The sequence below is a fragment of the Sceloporus occidentalis genome, unplaced genomic scaffold (genome assembly GCF_023333645.1).
Source record: "Sceloporus occidentalis isolate IW3139 unplaced genomic scaffold, rSceOcc1.0.p SCAF_5, whole genome shotgun sequence".
NCBI lineage: Eukaryota > Metazoa > Chordata > Lepidosauria > Squamata > Phrynosomatidae > Sceloporus > Sceloporus occidentalis.
The window spans coordinates 37565199-37583018 of NW_028316985.1; the positions used below are offsets into that span (position 1 = coordinate 37565199).

A 17820-nucleotide genomic window follows, 5' to 3' on the forward strand; every position below is an offset into this window, starting at 1 on the left:
CCTGTGGGCCTTTGTACTAGCAACAAGATATTATTTTTTTGCTGCTGAACTAGTTCCAGGAGGACAACCACGCTGAAACAAAACTGGGTAAATCTCAAGTGGCAGCTAGATACTTTCAGAAGTAAGCAAACATTTATAGCATAACCATGTGGCACTGTTGCAAGAAACACAAGTCAGGGCAATGCCAAGTACAGTTCTTTAAAGTTTCTCACTTCAAATATGGAAGGCATTAAACTATATCCTTTGTTTGTTTTCCTGAACAGCTCTAGCAACAAAAGGCCAGAAAAAATAGTTTGCAGAGAAACAGAGACAAGATCTTATGCCAAAAAACACTATAAAATTTTATTGATGCATAATCCACAAAGACATAGAACTTTGACAGGTTATTCTTTCAGGGAAAACATAGGACTGGTCATAACTCACAGTTAAAGGCATCAGTCAAAAGAAATTAAGGTTGTTTGTTTAACAAGGTATGAACTGGAAGTAATGGGGGGCTGAAATCTTAACTATTTTCTTCTGTGACAGATATAATGGCAATACTGGCACCCTTCAGTCACATTAGCTACTGCTGAGGAAAGACTTGCAAACCAGTAATTTCCATATTCCATTGTAGATAATAGTTTTTCTACAAACTGTAAAGACTGAAAATAAAACAAGAAAAAGCTAACTGCTTTACAGTAAAACTGTAATGCAAAGATATTGTAGCAATTCTCCTAGTCTTCTGCAGGTGCGCCATGGTGAAGGTGGGATCACCTTTTCTTGAAGCCATATTTCTTTCGCTCATAGAAGAGATCTGTTTTTGAGCTGCCCAGATTGACAATTTTGGGACAGCCATCTCGCTGAAATGGAAAAGAAAGGAGAGTAGATTATAATAAGGGCAACCCTAATGGGTTTCTCATATGAACTGTAGTACAGAGTGAATGGGAAACCGATTAGTATATTTACCTAATTGTAATACAAATGTTGGCTAAGAAGACTTATGGGAAAAAATAGGGGCCATTTGGTGGGGGGGGGGGGTATTGGAAATAAAATAAGCAAAAGCCTAAATCCAACAGTATGTTCCAACTAAAGGAGCCCCACTAAATCAATGGAACTTGCATTATGTGTTGACTTAACAAATTCCTATTGATCCAATGAGTTTTGTTCAGCTGGGACTAGCATTTGGATTTAGGCCAAAGCAAAGAAGAGAAACAAAGTTCTTAAAATACTGTTTTTATTAAAATGCCCAAGAGAGTTTAGAAAAATCTACAAGTATAATTCCTTTGTGGCAATTAGTTGTAAAGATAAAACAACTGGAATAGATGAAGGAAACGCTTAAAAAGAAACATATTAAAGAGCACAAAAATTATCATAAATTCTTCCAACTATGACGACATTTCAAAGATTAAAATGTAATAATTAAAAAGGTTAAAAACCACTTCCTTGTTAATAAAAGAGAAAAAGTCTCCTACACATCACTTTCAGCATATTGCACATTGGAATAAAACATTTATCCCGACATACTCCCATCTTCGCTATAAACAAATATAATTTACCAACTGATAAAGAATTTGTTTACTCTGGAAATGATTAAAGAATGATTTGGTTCTTTATAAAATGGACATGGTATAACAATATATTAAATTTTACGATAATAGCTTTCCTACAGCTATTTATCATGAATGTGTTTATTATAGTCTGCGCCCACGAAAGAACTGCACTTTTCAAAACAAATATGACATTGTTGGAAATATGGCTAAACATTCTCCCATTTGAAGTTAAGCATAGAGTTAGGTACTATCCTGCAACTAAGGCTCCAATCTTAAATATAATCTTGAATGCTTCCAAGTAGATACCATTGAACTTCTGACTGCACAATCTTAGCATGACACTGCAATTCAATTTCTCCTCTCAGAAAGTTATTTACATTTGCATAAAACTGCATTATTTGAACAGTGTGATCTCCCAGTATGGGGCTCTGCAGATTTTGAAGCATTATTTGCAAAGACTGAGGAAGTAAAAGAGAAGACAAGCAGGCACATACTGAAGGATACAGAAAAGGACATGAAACCAACAAGAGACATGACAAAATGTTGAATCCAGACTCTAATATGCATACAGTAAAGCTTCTGCAGTAAATGGCTATTCAGCTATTAAGGTAGAGAACTCTACAGAACAAAGTGACACAGCTTTCATAAGCCCTACTTGTAAGGATTTTATACTCTTATTTTTAATCCAGTTTTATGCACATGCTACCTGCATATTTTCATACTTCTCTTAACTACTGAAATGGTTAGAAAAAAATCATAAATAAAAAACAAAGGACAAAATAATAACAACTGAACTCCTCGAGGAGTCAAATTTTATGTGGATGAACATAATAGCATACAGTAATTGTTTTTCTTTTGGGAGAGCAGTTCATTAAAAAATACTACTTTAAAATAAAAGTAATGCCTTTAAGATGGCATTATTGGTACACTAGTTGATCTTAGTTTTAGATTCTAGTACATGCAACACTCCCTATGAAGAATCAGAAACAACATTTCCATAGATTTCTATATTCTGGCCCCCCAGCAACCCCTTGGTATCATTTGCTCCTCGATTCAGCTGCAATCACAAAAACAGGTTAGACAATTTTTAAAAAGAACTCCTGAGACTGCATTGCTATTCTTCAGGAGCCGAATGTCAGAGAAAGAACAATGCCCAAACAGTATACTGTGTTTCTGTTGCAATTGCTATTAGATGGAGTTAAGGATGCCACATCATGCTCATGGATTTACCAGCACACTCACAGGAGCCTGCAAAGGTTCCCCCCTTTGCCTGGCTCCTTCCCCTAGTGTGCAACAACGGGGGCTGCTGTGTGCAATGCTGTTTCCCCAACCATTGCTCAACTGCAGTTGTGCACCTAGGTTTATTCTAGCTGCATGTGGGGAAGAAAGAAGAGTTCCCTAGCATAATGCTGCTCCCTTGTTCCTGAATGCTCAAAAGCATACAGAATGAGCCTGGGTGAGCCTCCACAGTCAATCAATGGCCAGGGGCACAGCGCTGTGCCTGCCAGCTTGCAGCTATTGTTGCGGAACAGGATGGGGGACTTGTTGAAGAAGGTACCTGATACTGCCTTCTGCAAGGTAAGAAAAAAGTGTATGAAGTTGTATATCCAAATTGTTGCTGTGTGCCTTCGAGTTATTTCTGACTATTGCAGGGTTTTCTTGGCAAGTTTTGTTTAGAGTGGTATACTATTACCATCTTCTGAGACTGAGAGAGTGTGACTTGCCCAAGGTCACCCAGTGGGGTCTCCATGGCTGAGCTGGAACCCTGGTCTCCCATGTCCTAGTCCAGAGCTCAAAGCGTTAAACCACGCTGGCCCCTTAAATCACAGTTACACTTGCTTATATCACCATTAGGGTGCTGGCGAAAGAAAGACATGATAAAGTACAGAAGAAGAAATCATGGATGCAACTGAAAGCTATCAGCAAGCAAGAATGTTTGGTGTATATTACAAAAATAAATGTCGTCAACAATAATTTGGAAATGGTGTGTGAGTGTATGTGTATATACATAGTACAGAACATTAGATACAGGATTTATCACATCAGCTATAAATGGTTTATTTATTTAATTAATTTATATCCCACCTGTCTCCCAGTATAGAATCTAAGACATATTAAAACAAAATTCAGCTAAGAGACAACCATGATAATAAAAATTAAATAACAATTAAATAAGATGTTTTATTAAAATAACAATATTAATTTAAAACAGTTTTAAAACATTTGAAATATAGCACTGAAAATAAAAGTACTGCCAAAGGTTATTGCTTGTTCAGAAACTATAAAGCAATAAAGAACCAAGCAAGCAGAAGAGCAGTTGCAGTTGAACATGCCAGGGCAGATTAGATGCAGGGTTAGTACCACCAGCTTTTCCAGCATCAGCTGTGATGGGGAGATGGAGGTACAAGAACAACTGGAGGAATCTGCTTGTTGAATTCTTTTCTATTCACAATCCTGTGAATCAGCAGATGAAATATTTCCATCCCACAACATTTTAACATAAGGAGACCAATGCATATTTCCACATTGTTTAGTATTTCATTTCTGGTTTTTATTTTTAGTTCTATTGATTTATTGTTTAGTATTTGATTCGTATTTTCTGGAGGACACTGTGGAACCTTTAGTGTGTTTACTTAAACAACCAAACACCCCCCTAAGTTTTAAAGTGGAAAGAATCTGGCCCAAAATGCATATCTGATTATATTCTAAGGCAAGAGTGGGCAGCTGTCATCTTCCTAACAGAAAAAAGACCTCTGGGTGCAGAAAATAGGAAAATTGCCCACATGCCTTTTAAAAATGTTTTAAAAATGTTTTCCCCCACAAATGTTTTTAAGGATCCTGGGGACCCTGTGAAGGCACATATTACCTACAAGCTGCACTTTCTCTACCCTTACTCTAACACGTCCTGGTTGCAGCACCTGTCTGATTTGAAGATTACCAACTCCTCCTCCTTCTCTTTATTATGTTTATTATCAAAGTTGTACTGCATTCTCACTATAAGAACCGACTGGCAACTAGCCCATTTTCCTCGATTGTCCAGAAGGTCTTGTACTTCCTTTTGGCTGAGATGCATTCAGATATGCATTCAGCACACACAACATAACAAAAACCTAGGGGAGACCTTCCAACCTGCTGCTCTCTGGATGCTTTCAGTTACATAATCCCTGCCCACTGACCATGGTAGCTGAGGCTGATAGAGTTATAGTCCAAAGTATATGAAGAGAATTAGCTTGCCTACATTTGATTCATGAACATTATTTCATGGCATTTCAAGGGCAGCACGTTTGAATAGCAGCGTTTCAAGTGCAAATAATGATGTGATGTGATATATGTGAATGCTGAAACAGCCTGGAGGAATTTTACAAATCTTTATTCTTAAAACTATTTCTTCCCCAACCCTGCCTGTTGTTGTGTGCTTTCAAGTCATTTCTGACTTATGGCAACACTAAGGTGACCCTATCATGGGGTTTTCTTGGCAAGATTTGTTCAGAGGCCTTTGTCTGGTGCTGAGAGAGTGTGACTTGTCCAACATCACCCAGTGGGTTTCCATGGTCAAACAAGGATCTGAACCCTGGTCTCCAGAGTCCTAGTCCAACACTGAAACAATTACACCACACTGGTTCTCATTTTCAACCCATATACTTAAATTGTCACTCTTACTGATACAAATTAATTGCCACTTACCCCACTGTCAGGCTTCATGCTCTCTTGATTTCTGTTACTTTCATCTCAAAATGCAAACCAAGTTGTCTCTATATCTCTGTAAACAGACTGTCATGCTCCCATCCAGAACCAAGTTGCTTTTCATATAATTACACTTCTGTGGTGAAATGCTGAATAACCTGAATTTGCTTTGACTTTAAGGGATGTCTAATACAAACACCAACTCTAGCCTTATGCTATTAAATGCTGCCCATTTAATACACTGCTTTAGGTGAAATGTGAAGCAATTCAAACAACATCTGTAGCTTAAAATGTGGCAATATTCCTATATCTATAACTTATTGTATTTAAGAATATAATTGTATTACAAAAGACACTAAGCTACTATACCACTTATTCAACAGGATTTCTTTTTGGAAAAATTCCATGACTCCACCTAATGTGTAAGTAAATCTCATCTATGAGATTGCAACCATACGTTTTTGGAAAATAGAACTGTGATCATTTCAAGGTACTGTGAAAAGAGGGGTATATATATTGACTTTTTTGGAAAGGTGGAAAGTATAGATATAGCAAACGCCAGCATCCAAGTATCTTGAATATTCATTCAGTACGCTAATCAGCAGTAAGCCTTAATGATATGTGATAACTTTTTTAAGAGTCAAAAGGGAATATAATCTTACATCTTTTTCCTGGATGGTGCATTCTTTACAATAATAGGCATCAGACACTCCTGGACCTCCACATATCACACAGCGCCCTTGGTAAGAGCCGTAGTTGCACTCGTCACATATACGCACCAGTGTGCAGGGTCGTACATAAGAGTCACAAATAACACACTTGCCATCACCTGCAAATGAAGTACACAGATTTTAGCAGAGAGAAAAGATACAGACAAGATACTATTTCCAAAAACAGAAGAAATACAATACATTAGATTGCCTAAAGAACGTGATTCAAAAGTCAGTGGGACTTGCTTTGGAGCAGACAATGTTGTGTGCCTTCAAGACATTTCTAACTTATGGCAACCTTGACCACCATTAAAAAATGACCCCATGTTTTCAGTCATATGTAAACCTCAAGTTTACACACACTGCCCTTACATTAATAATGGTTTTATTAAGCACTTTATTAAACATTACATGAATATTGATATTTAACTGCATAATCTTTGTAAAAAAATGGCTTAACTGAAACCAGATTGCAAAACCTAGGTTCAAACTTGTAATAAAAAGAAAAAAAATCAAATTAGAAGCTAGAGTGGGATTAATGATATAAGGCTACAATTTTTATAGTTTTCTCTTTTTGTTTTACAACTTCCTTAATTTTTGATCACTTGTTTCTTCCTTCATATTGGCTTCTTTTCTCATGGTTTATTTTTAAAAACATTTTCAAGGCCCTGCATTTCTCATACTTGTTTCTGATGGCGTCAGGAGGCAAAACCTCCATTGTTCCTTTCACAAGCATGGCCTGAACACATGGAGTTGTGTGTTGTCTATATAGTTGGGGTGGTGGTAACCACGGAGCTTTTTGTTACTTTATATTTTACCTTAAACCTCAAATGTGAAGTAAAACTTGTATGAACAGGTATGTTATGTTCCAATGGACAATTTTTAGGTTACCTGTAAATGTTTGTGCTGCACCCACTGAATGCTCAGACCAGTCCCAAACAAAACCAGACTGATCTGGAGTGCCACTCTGAATCTATTCTTTTGGGTCTGACAGCTTCCAATATGCCTGTTTTTGCATATTCCTTTCATTGAGCACACTTTTTAATCACTGAGTTTGTGTCCCATTTTAAGAGCAGAAGGTAGACTATTGATATTTTACTGCAAAGTCTGGAGTCCATTAAGTATGGACATAAACGACTTTCACCAGCTCCAGGCTAAGGCAAACAACTGGTGCACAAGAAATATGCTTAGAAAGGTCACTGAAGAAACGGAAAGTTATTGCCTTCTTGAACATCTTGGAAAACTGGTTTGATGGTCTTTCCCCCCTGTCTGTTGTTGTTCTCTTTATTAACATAAAGTGAACTTCTAATGTTTGCTCCAAGACATAAATGCTGTGAATTCCTTTTGTGCAAGCAGAGAAGAGAGGCCTCTGTGCCATACTGTATACAATGAATCTAGTTTTCAGTTTTATAAAAAATGAAAAGATTAACATTGTACAACAGTTTTCCTTTTATGAACACAGTTCAGCATATAAAACTTACTTTTTGAACCAATATTTTTTATTGTTGCGCATACAGCAGTATTGTGGCAGGACTGGGCTTCACATCTGGCTAGAAAAAATGATTACTAAATCCAGCCAGCTACAATTTGCTGACTCCTGCTGAAATATTCATATCTTCAGTCAACTCAAACTGATTCGTTTGTTTCAAAACACAGTTTATTCAAAGAGGCCAGTCTGCTTCTCCATAATAAATGCTGTCATTTACAGATTCATTTTATCAGACCTTAACAAAGTCTCCTGACTAATTTCCACTTCCTGATTATCCCCATCTTTTCAGAAAGTGGCAACAGGGCTGCACAAATGTTTTGGGGCCTTGGTGAATTTTTTTCCCCAGGCAGGTCCTACAGTTTTCACTAGCAGCAGATCTATGCAAAAGGCAGGAAATGGCCAGATTAGTAACTTCAGGCCAAAGTGTTGGTTTCGGGCTGAGTGAGAAGAGGGGTTCTGGATGTTCATGAAGGGGATGAATCACACGAAGGGGCTTGTCTTGTGATCCTCTCTCTCCTCAGCTTCCTGTGAAGATACTCCAGATCAGTGATACCCAAATTTTTCATCCTCCGGGTGTTTTAGACTTCAACTCCCTGAAGCCCTAGACAGCTTGCTCGGCAGTCAGAAATTCTGGGAGCTGAAGTCCAAAACATTTGGAGGACCAAAGTTTGGGAACCTTTTCTCCAGATGCTCCTCACAATAAGAATGGGGGGGGGCAAAGTGGGGAGACTGAAACAAACATTTAGTATGGTGGTGGAGAAACAGGGATGTCTAGGATCTGTAGTAGCCTGGAGCCTGGCTTGGCTGGAGGACTTTCCACCTTTATTACCATGGTCAGGCTGGCATCTGCAGGAGCAACACCTGAAGAATTTGCCTTCCTTTCCTGGTCTGCCCAGCTGTAGTTTTGATTCCCTGCTAGACTGGCTAAAAATCTTTACATGTGATTTCAGATTTTATATGTATTGTATTTTCGTCCAAATTCATTAGTTTCATTTTATTTGTTTACAGTATTTATTTCCTACCCTTCAGCCTAAAAGACTTCCAAAGTGAGATATAAATTATTAGTTTGACAGCTTCCTGCCCCCAGGCTTACAATCTAAGAAGAAAAAGGGGTTGGCAATGGAGTATGGCATTAAGGCCAGCAGGTACTGCCTACTCTTCTTTCCTTCTGAGGATGGAGGGAAGGCCTTTCCACAGCTGCTGGGACATAGGCGCAATGGAGCTGTGCCTGTCTGTTCTTCTCGCCTTCTGAGGCCACAGCGGTGGCAATTGGGATGGATGGTGGACCTTTTCTCAGCAATTTTACAATGGATATAAAAAACAATTGACAAACAATGACACTGTTGAGAACGTCAAAAACATATGCAACATAGTCAGGCCTGGTCTCACCTTCCCGACTGCCAGGTACCATTAATTTGTGTTGATTTCCCCATCTTGCCAGCCCTGAGAGGCAATCCTGGATAAGCAACCCAGAATTTAGGAGTGTCTTATCTTTCCACTACAAGCTTCAAAACATTCTTGAAAGGGATTTGACATTTTGTTATCGTTGTTGTATGCATTCAAGTGATTTTCAGTTCATGGTGACGTTAAGGAGAATCTGCCAGAAGGTTTGCTTGGCAAGATTTGCTCAGGACGGGGTTGCCTTTGTCACTCTCTAATCCCCCAGTGGGTTTCCAAGGCTGAGCAAGGATTCAAACCCTGGTTTCCAGAGCTGTAGTACAACACTCAAAACACTACATGCTGGCTATCTGTAACATTTTAAGCTGTGTTAATTTAGTCATCGGGAAATGCAAAAAGGGTAAATTTGCTGTATGCACATTTTGAAAGTAACAAAGGCAGCTTTCAAACGATGTAATAAAAATCAAGGAGGCAGCAAATAGCCAAAAGATTTCAGTAACAAGCACTGCAGTCAGGAATATATCCATGTCAATAATCTATACATGAAGTTTCACAGTCCATGACTAGTTCCTTGGTTCCTCTCATCTTCATCCTCTCTAATGTGTAAACTGCACTTCATACTGTTAAGGGGCTTAAATGGCTTCTTTTACCAACTGAAAAAGCTCCCATATCCACCTTTTACCAACTGGAAAAAAAAAATCCCACTATCCTTTTAAGATATTTTCCTGAGTGAATATTTCCCCTCTCACAGTTCTTACTAGTTCTACTAGGTTTCTAGTTTCAAGGAAGAGGGGAAAAGCATCTTTTTCTAATTTCTGTGGCAAAAGAGTCTGTTGGCCCTGGGGCAAACATGAGCTCAGAGGTTTCTCCTGCCTTTCTCTGCAACTTTCTGCCTTGGGCTGAAAAAAGTATCTTGTTCCAGTGTGAAGTAACTTGCCCTATTTCTTCTGCATCTTTTTCAGGTTGGAAAGGCAGCACACGTTGCTGCAGTAGCAGCATTTAAAACCCCCATACCTTCCCAATACATTCCTACATATGCAGAACACTATCCTTTCTACACACGTGTCTTCTATGTTGTTGTCAAGGTCTATGCTATTCCTCCACTTCTGTCATATTTTTGTTTCAAGATGCAATAGATGAGCAGGAATCAGACCATTTCCATGTCTGTGATTAACAGGGAAACCAGAAGGTCTCCATATGTTGACAAAGTACTACTGCCATCATCTCTCACTATTGGCCAGCTTGGCAGGGGCAGAGGAGATCTGGAACCCAATGTCTATAGACTTATAGGTTCCTCAGTTGTGCTGTATAGCAATGAGAACATTGCTGGCTGGATACAAGGAGGCTTTAACTTTGCAAGCTGCAGGCCTTCTGTGACAGTGTTTTCAATTAGGAGAAAGGTCAGGACAATGCTAGCGTATCACTTTTGACCTTTTTAAGAGTGGGATGGATAGCTCTAATAAAGTTTAATACTATTGATTTGTGAATTGAGCACTGTGATGCTACTGCATGTACATCTGCTCATCCTAGAGGAATAGCTAATAGCTGCCGTTCCTGCTCCAAAAGATGCAGAAAACAGGCAGAAAGACAGAATCCTGTGTACTGATTCAGACAGAACTCCTAAACTCTGATACTACAAAAACAAGACTTCAAGGAGCTCCAGGCGGGTGGATTTGTGGAAATCCTATGGATGTCCATGTTCTTTAATGCAGCTCCTTCCCTCTCTTTTGTCTTTTCCTTTTAGACTGCAAAGTGTTTTGTAATTTGTTGTACATTCAGACTTAGGCTGCATATGCACTGCATTCAGTGTCACATCATTTTAACTGCCACAGCTCAGTGCTATGGAATTCTGGAAATTGTAGTTTGTTTTGGTCCCAGAGCTCTCTGAAAGAGAAAGCTAAACGTCTTACAAAACTATAGATCCCAGAATTCCATAGCACTGAGTCAAGGCAGCTAAAGTGCTGTCAAATTAGATTATTTCTGCAGTGTGGATGCAGCCTGTATGAATTTTAAAAAACTATTATCTAGTTACCAATGTCTGTTGATTTAGACCAAAAGCTGAAGATTCGCAAGCTTATGGGTAGTCTGTCTGCCAGAAGGAAGGAACACACATATACGTAGATAATTAAAAAAAAGATTAATAAAGTAATTTCATTAACAAATCAAATGTATACAAAGAAATATAACCATAAACATAAGAAAAACAGTTGGTTGTGTGAGCACAGGGTGACCAGACGTCCTCCTTTTCCAGGACATGCCCTCTATTTCAACCTTCTGACAAGAGGAATTTCAAAATGTCCTCCATTTTGAGCATGACTCAGAAGTATGGATTATTATTTATATGAACGTTTTTAGCTTTTATTTGGTAATGTCCTACATCTTGTGGTGCCATGTCCACAGTTGCCATGAGTACATCTGGTCACCCTGTGTGAACATGCATTCTACCTCTTTTCAAAGCAATTAATTTAGCAAGGCCTGACTTTGTTTAAATACTTTAAGTTATATGGAAGAATACACATGCAATACATAAGACATAGTTTATACAAGAAGTTATACTCACATTTTTCACACAGTCGTCCAATAGCTGCATAAGGAAAAGAAGGAGAGAATATAAAGGTACTTATCATTCATATGGAACCTGTATGTTCGAAGCATTTCCCACGTATTATTTCAACAATCCCTTTTAACCCTTCAATATTATTTTGATGTATTTATAGAGATGCACTGAGACTTAGCCAACAATGGCTTAAAAGCAAAGCAAAACTTGTAGAAACTATTTTAATAAAACCTTAACTTTTGATATTCTAGGAATAATCTCAGGCATTGCTTACATCTTAACTCTATTCATGTTTAATCAGACATTAATCCAACCAATTTCAACTAGTGAGCAGGAAGTAGGTTGGTAGATTTGGTTGTTTATGGTCCTGCACAAGCCATTCACAAACATTTAAGCTTGCTTTAACTGTTGTCATTAGGTTCAAACAGTGGAACTTGTTTCCAGGTATGCGCACTTAAGACCGCAACCATACCCATACACTGTAAATGTCAACAGGACTATATCCAAAGCAAACAGTTTAAAATAACATTATCTTTTCCCCGCTTGCCAAATTTATATTTGTCCAGATGAAAGAGTGTCATTTTCAAAATAACTTACATTAAAAACCTAATACTTATTTCGAAGCCAAGACAAAGAAAGCACTACCATTATTTTTTAAAAAATCTACCAAACAATAGCAAAGCCTGATGCTTCATGTTCGTCACAGGTCAGCAGTGACGCAGACTCAGGTAAGCTCATAAAACAACCGCTGAACGTAAAGGAGAGGGCAGGAGGCCAAAAGTCAGTCCCTTATGTGATAGGAGCTGTTATGATAAAGAAGACTGTTTTTCAAAATTATTGCTACTACAGCAACTTTGTTGTTATGTGCCTTCAAGCTGTTCCTGACTTATGGCGACCCTATCATGGCAAAATCTGCTCAGAGGGGGTTTGCCTTTGCCTTTCTCTTAGGCTAAGAATGACTTTACCAAGGTCAACCAGTGGGTTTCCATGGCTGGGCAGGAATTTGAACCCTGGTCTCCAGAGACGTAGTCTGATGCTCAAACCACTACCCACTCTAGTTCTCACTACAGCAACTACCTCTATCCCAATATAGCAGCAAATGTTATAGCCAAAACTATTTTCCAAAGCCAGTTAACAGCACTGAATTACAAAATCATACAAAAAGGTCTATTTGCTTGCATTATGTTTGAGCCTCACATATCTGCACACACTAAAATTTGATGTGAACACTGAGACTGGTCAAAGTCCACAATTGTGCAATCATATGACTTAGGTGAGAACATGTGTTTCTTACTGTTAGACCAGATCTTGGAAAGTTAATTTTAAGATTACTAGAGACTTAGCCTGTGCCAGATGGGTTATACTCCCTCTGAAATCTCAGCTTGGGTGTAGCTGTTTGGAAACTGCAGCAAGTCTAAAATGGTACAGTCAAGCTGATGACCAGGGCTGGTTATAGGGAACATGCACCTCCTTTCATGAAATAGTCTCACTGTTTCATTTCTGGGCATAACTCAAAATGCTGGTTATGACCAATTAAGCCTTATATGACTTGGGGCCAGACTGTCTTTTAAGACAGAAAGGCTTTCTCTCAGTCCCACTTATGTCACAGGCCTGTCTGGTGAAGATACATACAAGAAGACTTCTTGGTGGCTGCCCCCAGGCTGTGAAATTCTCTTCTAGAGGTGGATAGGCTGGTCTCCTCTTTGGTCTCCTTTCCCCAGCACGAAAAGGTCATTTTATTTAGACAGACATTGAGTGACTTATACCGTTTTAAATTAGTGGTATTTTAATACCATACCTTATTAAAGGCTTTTTTATCATCAGATTTTTAACTGCGCCTTAACCTTTCAGTAAGGTTTAACCTTTTTGTAAGCCTCCTTGGGACACATATCAGGAGAAAGGTGAGATATAAAATAATTAAATAAGACGTGGAGTTTTCCATAACTGAGTAGTAGTAGGATGGCACTAGGGAACCCATCCTTCTACCATTGCTCAATTCTGGATGGCTCTGGCATGTCAATTTTTTAGAATTTATTTTAACTTTCATTTTATTAATCATATAAATTCACTTATACAGTAATGCTTGATACACAAGAATAAACAAACTAATAAAAGGAAAGTGCAAGTGGCAAATTACAACTTTGATTAAGAGTGAAGATTTGTTTTTTTGTGGAAAGGGCTTTAGTTATTGAACAGATGTAGTCCATGGCCCAAAACACACTGCAGAAATAAACCAGTTTGAGACCACTTTAACTGTCCTAGCTTAATGCTAGGGAATCCTGGTAAAAGTCGTTTTGTGAGACATTTAGCCTTCTCTGTTAGAGATAGCACTGGTACAACAATAAACTACCATCCCCAGAATTCTCTAGCATTGAGCCAGGGCAGTTAAAGGCATCTCAAACTGGATTATTTCTGCAGTGTGTTTTGAATCCCTGATGACAAATCATAAAGAATGGTCAAAATGGATAGATTCAGTACTTTCGCTGATATTCTGTTGATATCTTAAGTGTTCTGACTCATTTTTTCATTCTAAAAATAGCATTCTGAGTTAGACAGGTGATCTTTTTTAAACAAGAGCTTGACTGTAAGAGGCTCTCCATGGTTTCTGGCAGAGATTTTTTCCAACTATCTCAGATCCAAGACTGAACAGATGTTATGTATTGGATATCATGTTCTAACACATTATAGCAATATCTGAATAATCTGAACCAACTCAGCTGACATAGCAGCCTGGCCTCAGTTTTCCACCCAGAGTACTCACAATAGCTGAAAGGCAAACAGTGTATTGTGTTGAGCTGCATTTAATGTTACTTCAGAGATACCAATTGTGTGGAATAATTAATCATCCTTTAAACTAAGAGCCAGCTGTCAGCTTGAGGAAAGAAAGGCCATTAGGGGATAACTAGTTATACAAAGGAGATGCCCACAACAAATCCCCATAGATTGCTGCTTGTTCCGATGCCTCTGGCACAAAGACAGCAACTCTCTTCCTTTCTGTGTCATAATTTAATATTCTTTTCAACCCATACTAAGCCAGTTCTCACTGCCATTTCAGGGAGCAATGAATCCCAAGAGTTAATACTACATTGGTGCTGCTTCCATTGATTATCAGCCAGGCTCCATCACAGTACAACTTCCCTGCTGCCCCTGGGAGCCCTCTTTCTACTGATTGGGACCCTGGATTTTTCAGCCCCACTCAGTAGAAGGAAGGCTCCCAAAGGCAGCAAGGAGGTGAACATTTTGGACAGTAAGACACCGAGAAGTGTAAAAATAATCTAACAGTGCCACTGTTTGCTTGCTCTGAACCAAAACTCGGATATCTTGGTGAATTCCCAAGTTCCAGTGCTACAGGAGAAGAGGAATGAAGCTCTCTCTGGGCGCACCTGTTGTTGTGTGCCTTCAAGACATTTCCAACTTATGCAGACCCTGAGGCACAAGGGGTTTCTCGGCAAGATTTGTTCAGAGGTATCTCACTGCCTTTCCCTGACACTGAGAAAGTGTGACTTGCCCAAGGTCATCCAGTAGGTTTCGTGGCTGAGCTGGGAAGCAAACTCTGGTCTCCTGAGTCTCAGTCTAGGGTTCAAACAACTTCGTTATGCTGGCTCACCTGGGTGCATCTACACTGTAGAAATAATGCAGTTGGATATCACTTTAAGGGCAGTAGCCCTGTCCTATGGAATCTTGGGATTTGTAGTTTTACAATGTCTTTTGCCTTCTCTGTTAGAGCACTCCAGTGTGCCTTCAGTAAGTCATATCTGACTTACGTCATGGGGTTTTCTTGGTAAGTTTCTTCAGAGGATGTTTGCCATTGCCTTCCCCTGAGGCTGAGAGAGTGTGACTTGGGTTACCATGGCTGAGCTGGGATTTGAACCCTGGTACCCTGAGTTGTGGTCCACTATTCAAACCACTACACCATACTGTTTCATGGTAGTCACCTTAAAATCTGACAAGTGTTTTTTTGGTTGCTGTCCAAGAGTGCATCTACACTGCAGAAATAATGCAGTTGGTCCAATGAAATGAAATGCACATCCTACGCAATCCTGGGATTTGTAATTTTGCACAGTCTTTAGAGAACCAACGTGGTGTAGTGGTTTGAGCATAGAATCATAGAAGAGACCACAAGGGCCATCCAGCCCAACCCCATTCTGCCATGCAGGAACTCTCAATCAAAGCATCCCCAACAGATGGCCATCCAGCCTCTGCTTAAAGACCTCCAAGGAAGGGGACTCCACTACACTCCGAGGGAGTGTGTTCCACTGTCGAACAGCCCTTACTGTCAGGAAGTTCCTCCTAATGTTGAGGTGGAATCTCTTTTCCTGTAGCTTGCATCCATTGTTCCAGGTCCCTCCTCAATATGACATCCCTTCAAATATTTAAACAGGGCTATCATATCACCTCTTAACCTTCTTTTCTCCAGGCTAAACATCCCCAGCTCCCTGAGTCGTTCCTCATAGGACACGGTTTCCAGACCCTTCATCATTTTAGTCTCCCTCCTTTGGACATGCTCCAGTTTCTCAATGTCCTTTCTGAATTGTGGCGCCCAGAACTGGACACAATATTCTAGGTGGGGCCTGACCAGAGCAGAATAGAGTGGCACTATTACTTTTCTTGATCTAGACACTATACTCTATTGATGCAGCCTAAAATCGCATTGGCCTTGTTAGCTGCTGCATCGCACTGTTGACTCATGTTCAACTTGTGGTCTACTTGGACTCCCAGATCCCTTTCACACGTATAAGTCTCTCGTTCAGCCAGGTGTCCCCCATCCACTTCATTGGACTATGCATTGGACTATGACTCTGGAGGACCAGGGTTTGAATCCTAGCTCGGCCATGAAACCCGCTGGGGTGACCTTGGGCAATAAGTCACACTCTCTCAGCTTCATGGCAAAAATCTCTCTGAAGAAACCTGCCAAGAAAATCCCATGATATAAATCGGAAACAACCTGAAGGCAAGCAGTAACAACAACGACGACGACGACGACGATGGTCTTTAGCCTTTTCTGCCAAGGAGCGCTGGTGCCTCCAAAAAACTACAAATCCCAGCATTCCTTCCTTGGCAGTTAAAGTGCTGCCAAGTCGCATTATCTGTGCAATGTGGATGCACCCTTTGTCCACTTTCTCCACACGTTTCGGTCCCTGAGCCGACGGAGGAAAGAGAGAGAGGTTAAGGGCCCTGGCCTCACCGACTCCCGCCTGTTTGCGGCAAAAGATCAGATCCGGATGGTGCTTCGCCATGCCTCTCTGCCTGGCCGCCTCGCGCCAGCGACCTTTGACCCCTTGCGTAGGTCCTGGAAGCAGATGGAGGCCCTCCACGCAATAATAATAATAATAATAATAATAATAATAAATATTTTCCCTCCTCGTTTACCAGATCTAATAGCCTGCAAAGAAATAGCCTGTCATTTTTTCCTCTTCTACCCGCATTGTTTTTAAAACTGAAAGAAATAAACCCATTCAGTGGCTGGTATGTGCTCTATGTTTCTTCCAGGACCCGAGAGACTCCGCCCCTCCCACCCAACGGTCGTTTTTGGCACCATAGACTCATTAAAGCGGCCTTTAAGGATTTTGGACTTCATCTCCCAGAAGCCTCAGCCATGTTGGTTAATAGCCTGGGATTCTGGGAGCTGAAGTCCAAAACTAAAAGCACAGCATATAGAGAGCTCTTGTAGCACCTTTGAGATTAAAGAAAGACATTGGCAGCATGAGCTTTCATGGACTTCAGTCCAAATGCATCTGAGGAAGTAGGCTGAAGTGTAGGAAAGCTCATGCTGCCCATTTCTTTCTTCAGTCAGCCTCAAAGGTGCTGCAAGATCTCTCCATGTACTGATTCTACAGACTAAATCTTTGAATTAAAAGAGCACAGTTTGGGGGCCACTGGGTTAGACTCTTATGCCGTGCAGACTGCAGGAATAATCCACTTTGGGACAGCTTTAATTGCCCTGGCTCTGTGCTGGGGAATCCTGGGAATTGTAGTTTATTGTGACACCAGCGCTCTTTCTGTCAGAGAAGGTTTAATTGTCTCACAAAACTACAGTCCCCAGAATTCCCTAGCAGGACAGTTAAAGCAGCCTCAAACGGGAGTTTATTAATTATGTTTATTTAATTAATTTAATATATATATATTTCATAATGTTGTTGTTTAGTTTTATAATGGGGGGGTAAAGGGATTGTGTGATTTTTAATTATGTATGTATATGTTGTTGATGTTTTTATTGTCTTTTGAGAGAGGCGGGCTATAAATAAAATTACTATTATTATTATTCCTGCAGTGTGTTTTGGACTTTTATAACTGTCCCTGGAACAGAAACATTCTTCTTATTATTATCATTATTGCAGTGTGTTTTGGACTTCTATGGCTGCCCCATATGTTTTAACAGAAACATTTCAACAAATAAAGGGAGATGGGTCACTCTACTACTTTTGTACTGCTGTGCTCTATAGTTATGGATAC

The 17820-nt window shown here is 39.7% G+C and overlaps 1 protein-coding gene across 2 annotated transcripts; it reads right to left on the minus strand.

Annotated features, from left to right (window-relative positions):
• Nucleotides 1–317: 317 nt before the first annotated feature.
• On the minus strand, nucleotides 318–16651 carry PHF5A (PHD finger protein 5A). Of its 2 annotated transcripts, XM_089523710.1 has the most exons (4): nucleotides 16553–16651; nucleotides 11371–11394; nucleotides 5876–6042; nucleotides 318–839 (listed from the first exon to the last, which is right to left on the minus strand). In XM_089523710.1, exons 1-4 carry the CDS (start codon nucleotides 16602–16604, stop codon nucleotides 750–752), a joined length of 333 nt encoding a protein of 110 aa, XP_089379836.1. In that variant the 5' UTR covers nucleotides 16605–16651; the 3' UTR covers nucleotides 318–749. The 2 variants fall into 2 exon arrangements, with proteins under 2 accessions (XP_089379836.1, XP_089379837.1); XM_089523711.1 differs by lacking the exons at nucleotides 11371–11394; nucleotides 16553–16651 and adding an exon at nucleotides 8506–9511.
• Between the last annotated feature and the right edge of the window lie 1169 nt (nucleotides 16652–17820).

Coding starts and splice junctions, on each gene's coding strand:
- PHF5A (XM_089523710.1), bottom strand. CDS start 16,604: ATGGCGAAGCACCATCCGGATCTGATCTTTTGCCGCAAACAGGCGGGA. Junction 6,043..11,370: donor TGGACGACTGTGTGAAAAAT/GTGAGTATAACT, acceptor CTTCATTTGCAG/GTGATGGCAAGTGTGTTATT. Junction 840..5,875: donor GCACCATCCAGGAAAAAGAT/GTAAGATTATAT, acceptor TTTCCATTTCAG/CGAGATGGCTGTCCCAAAAT.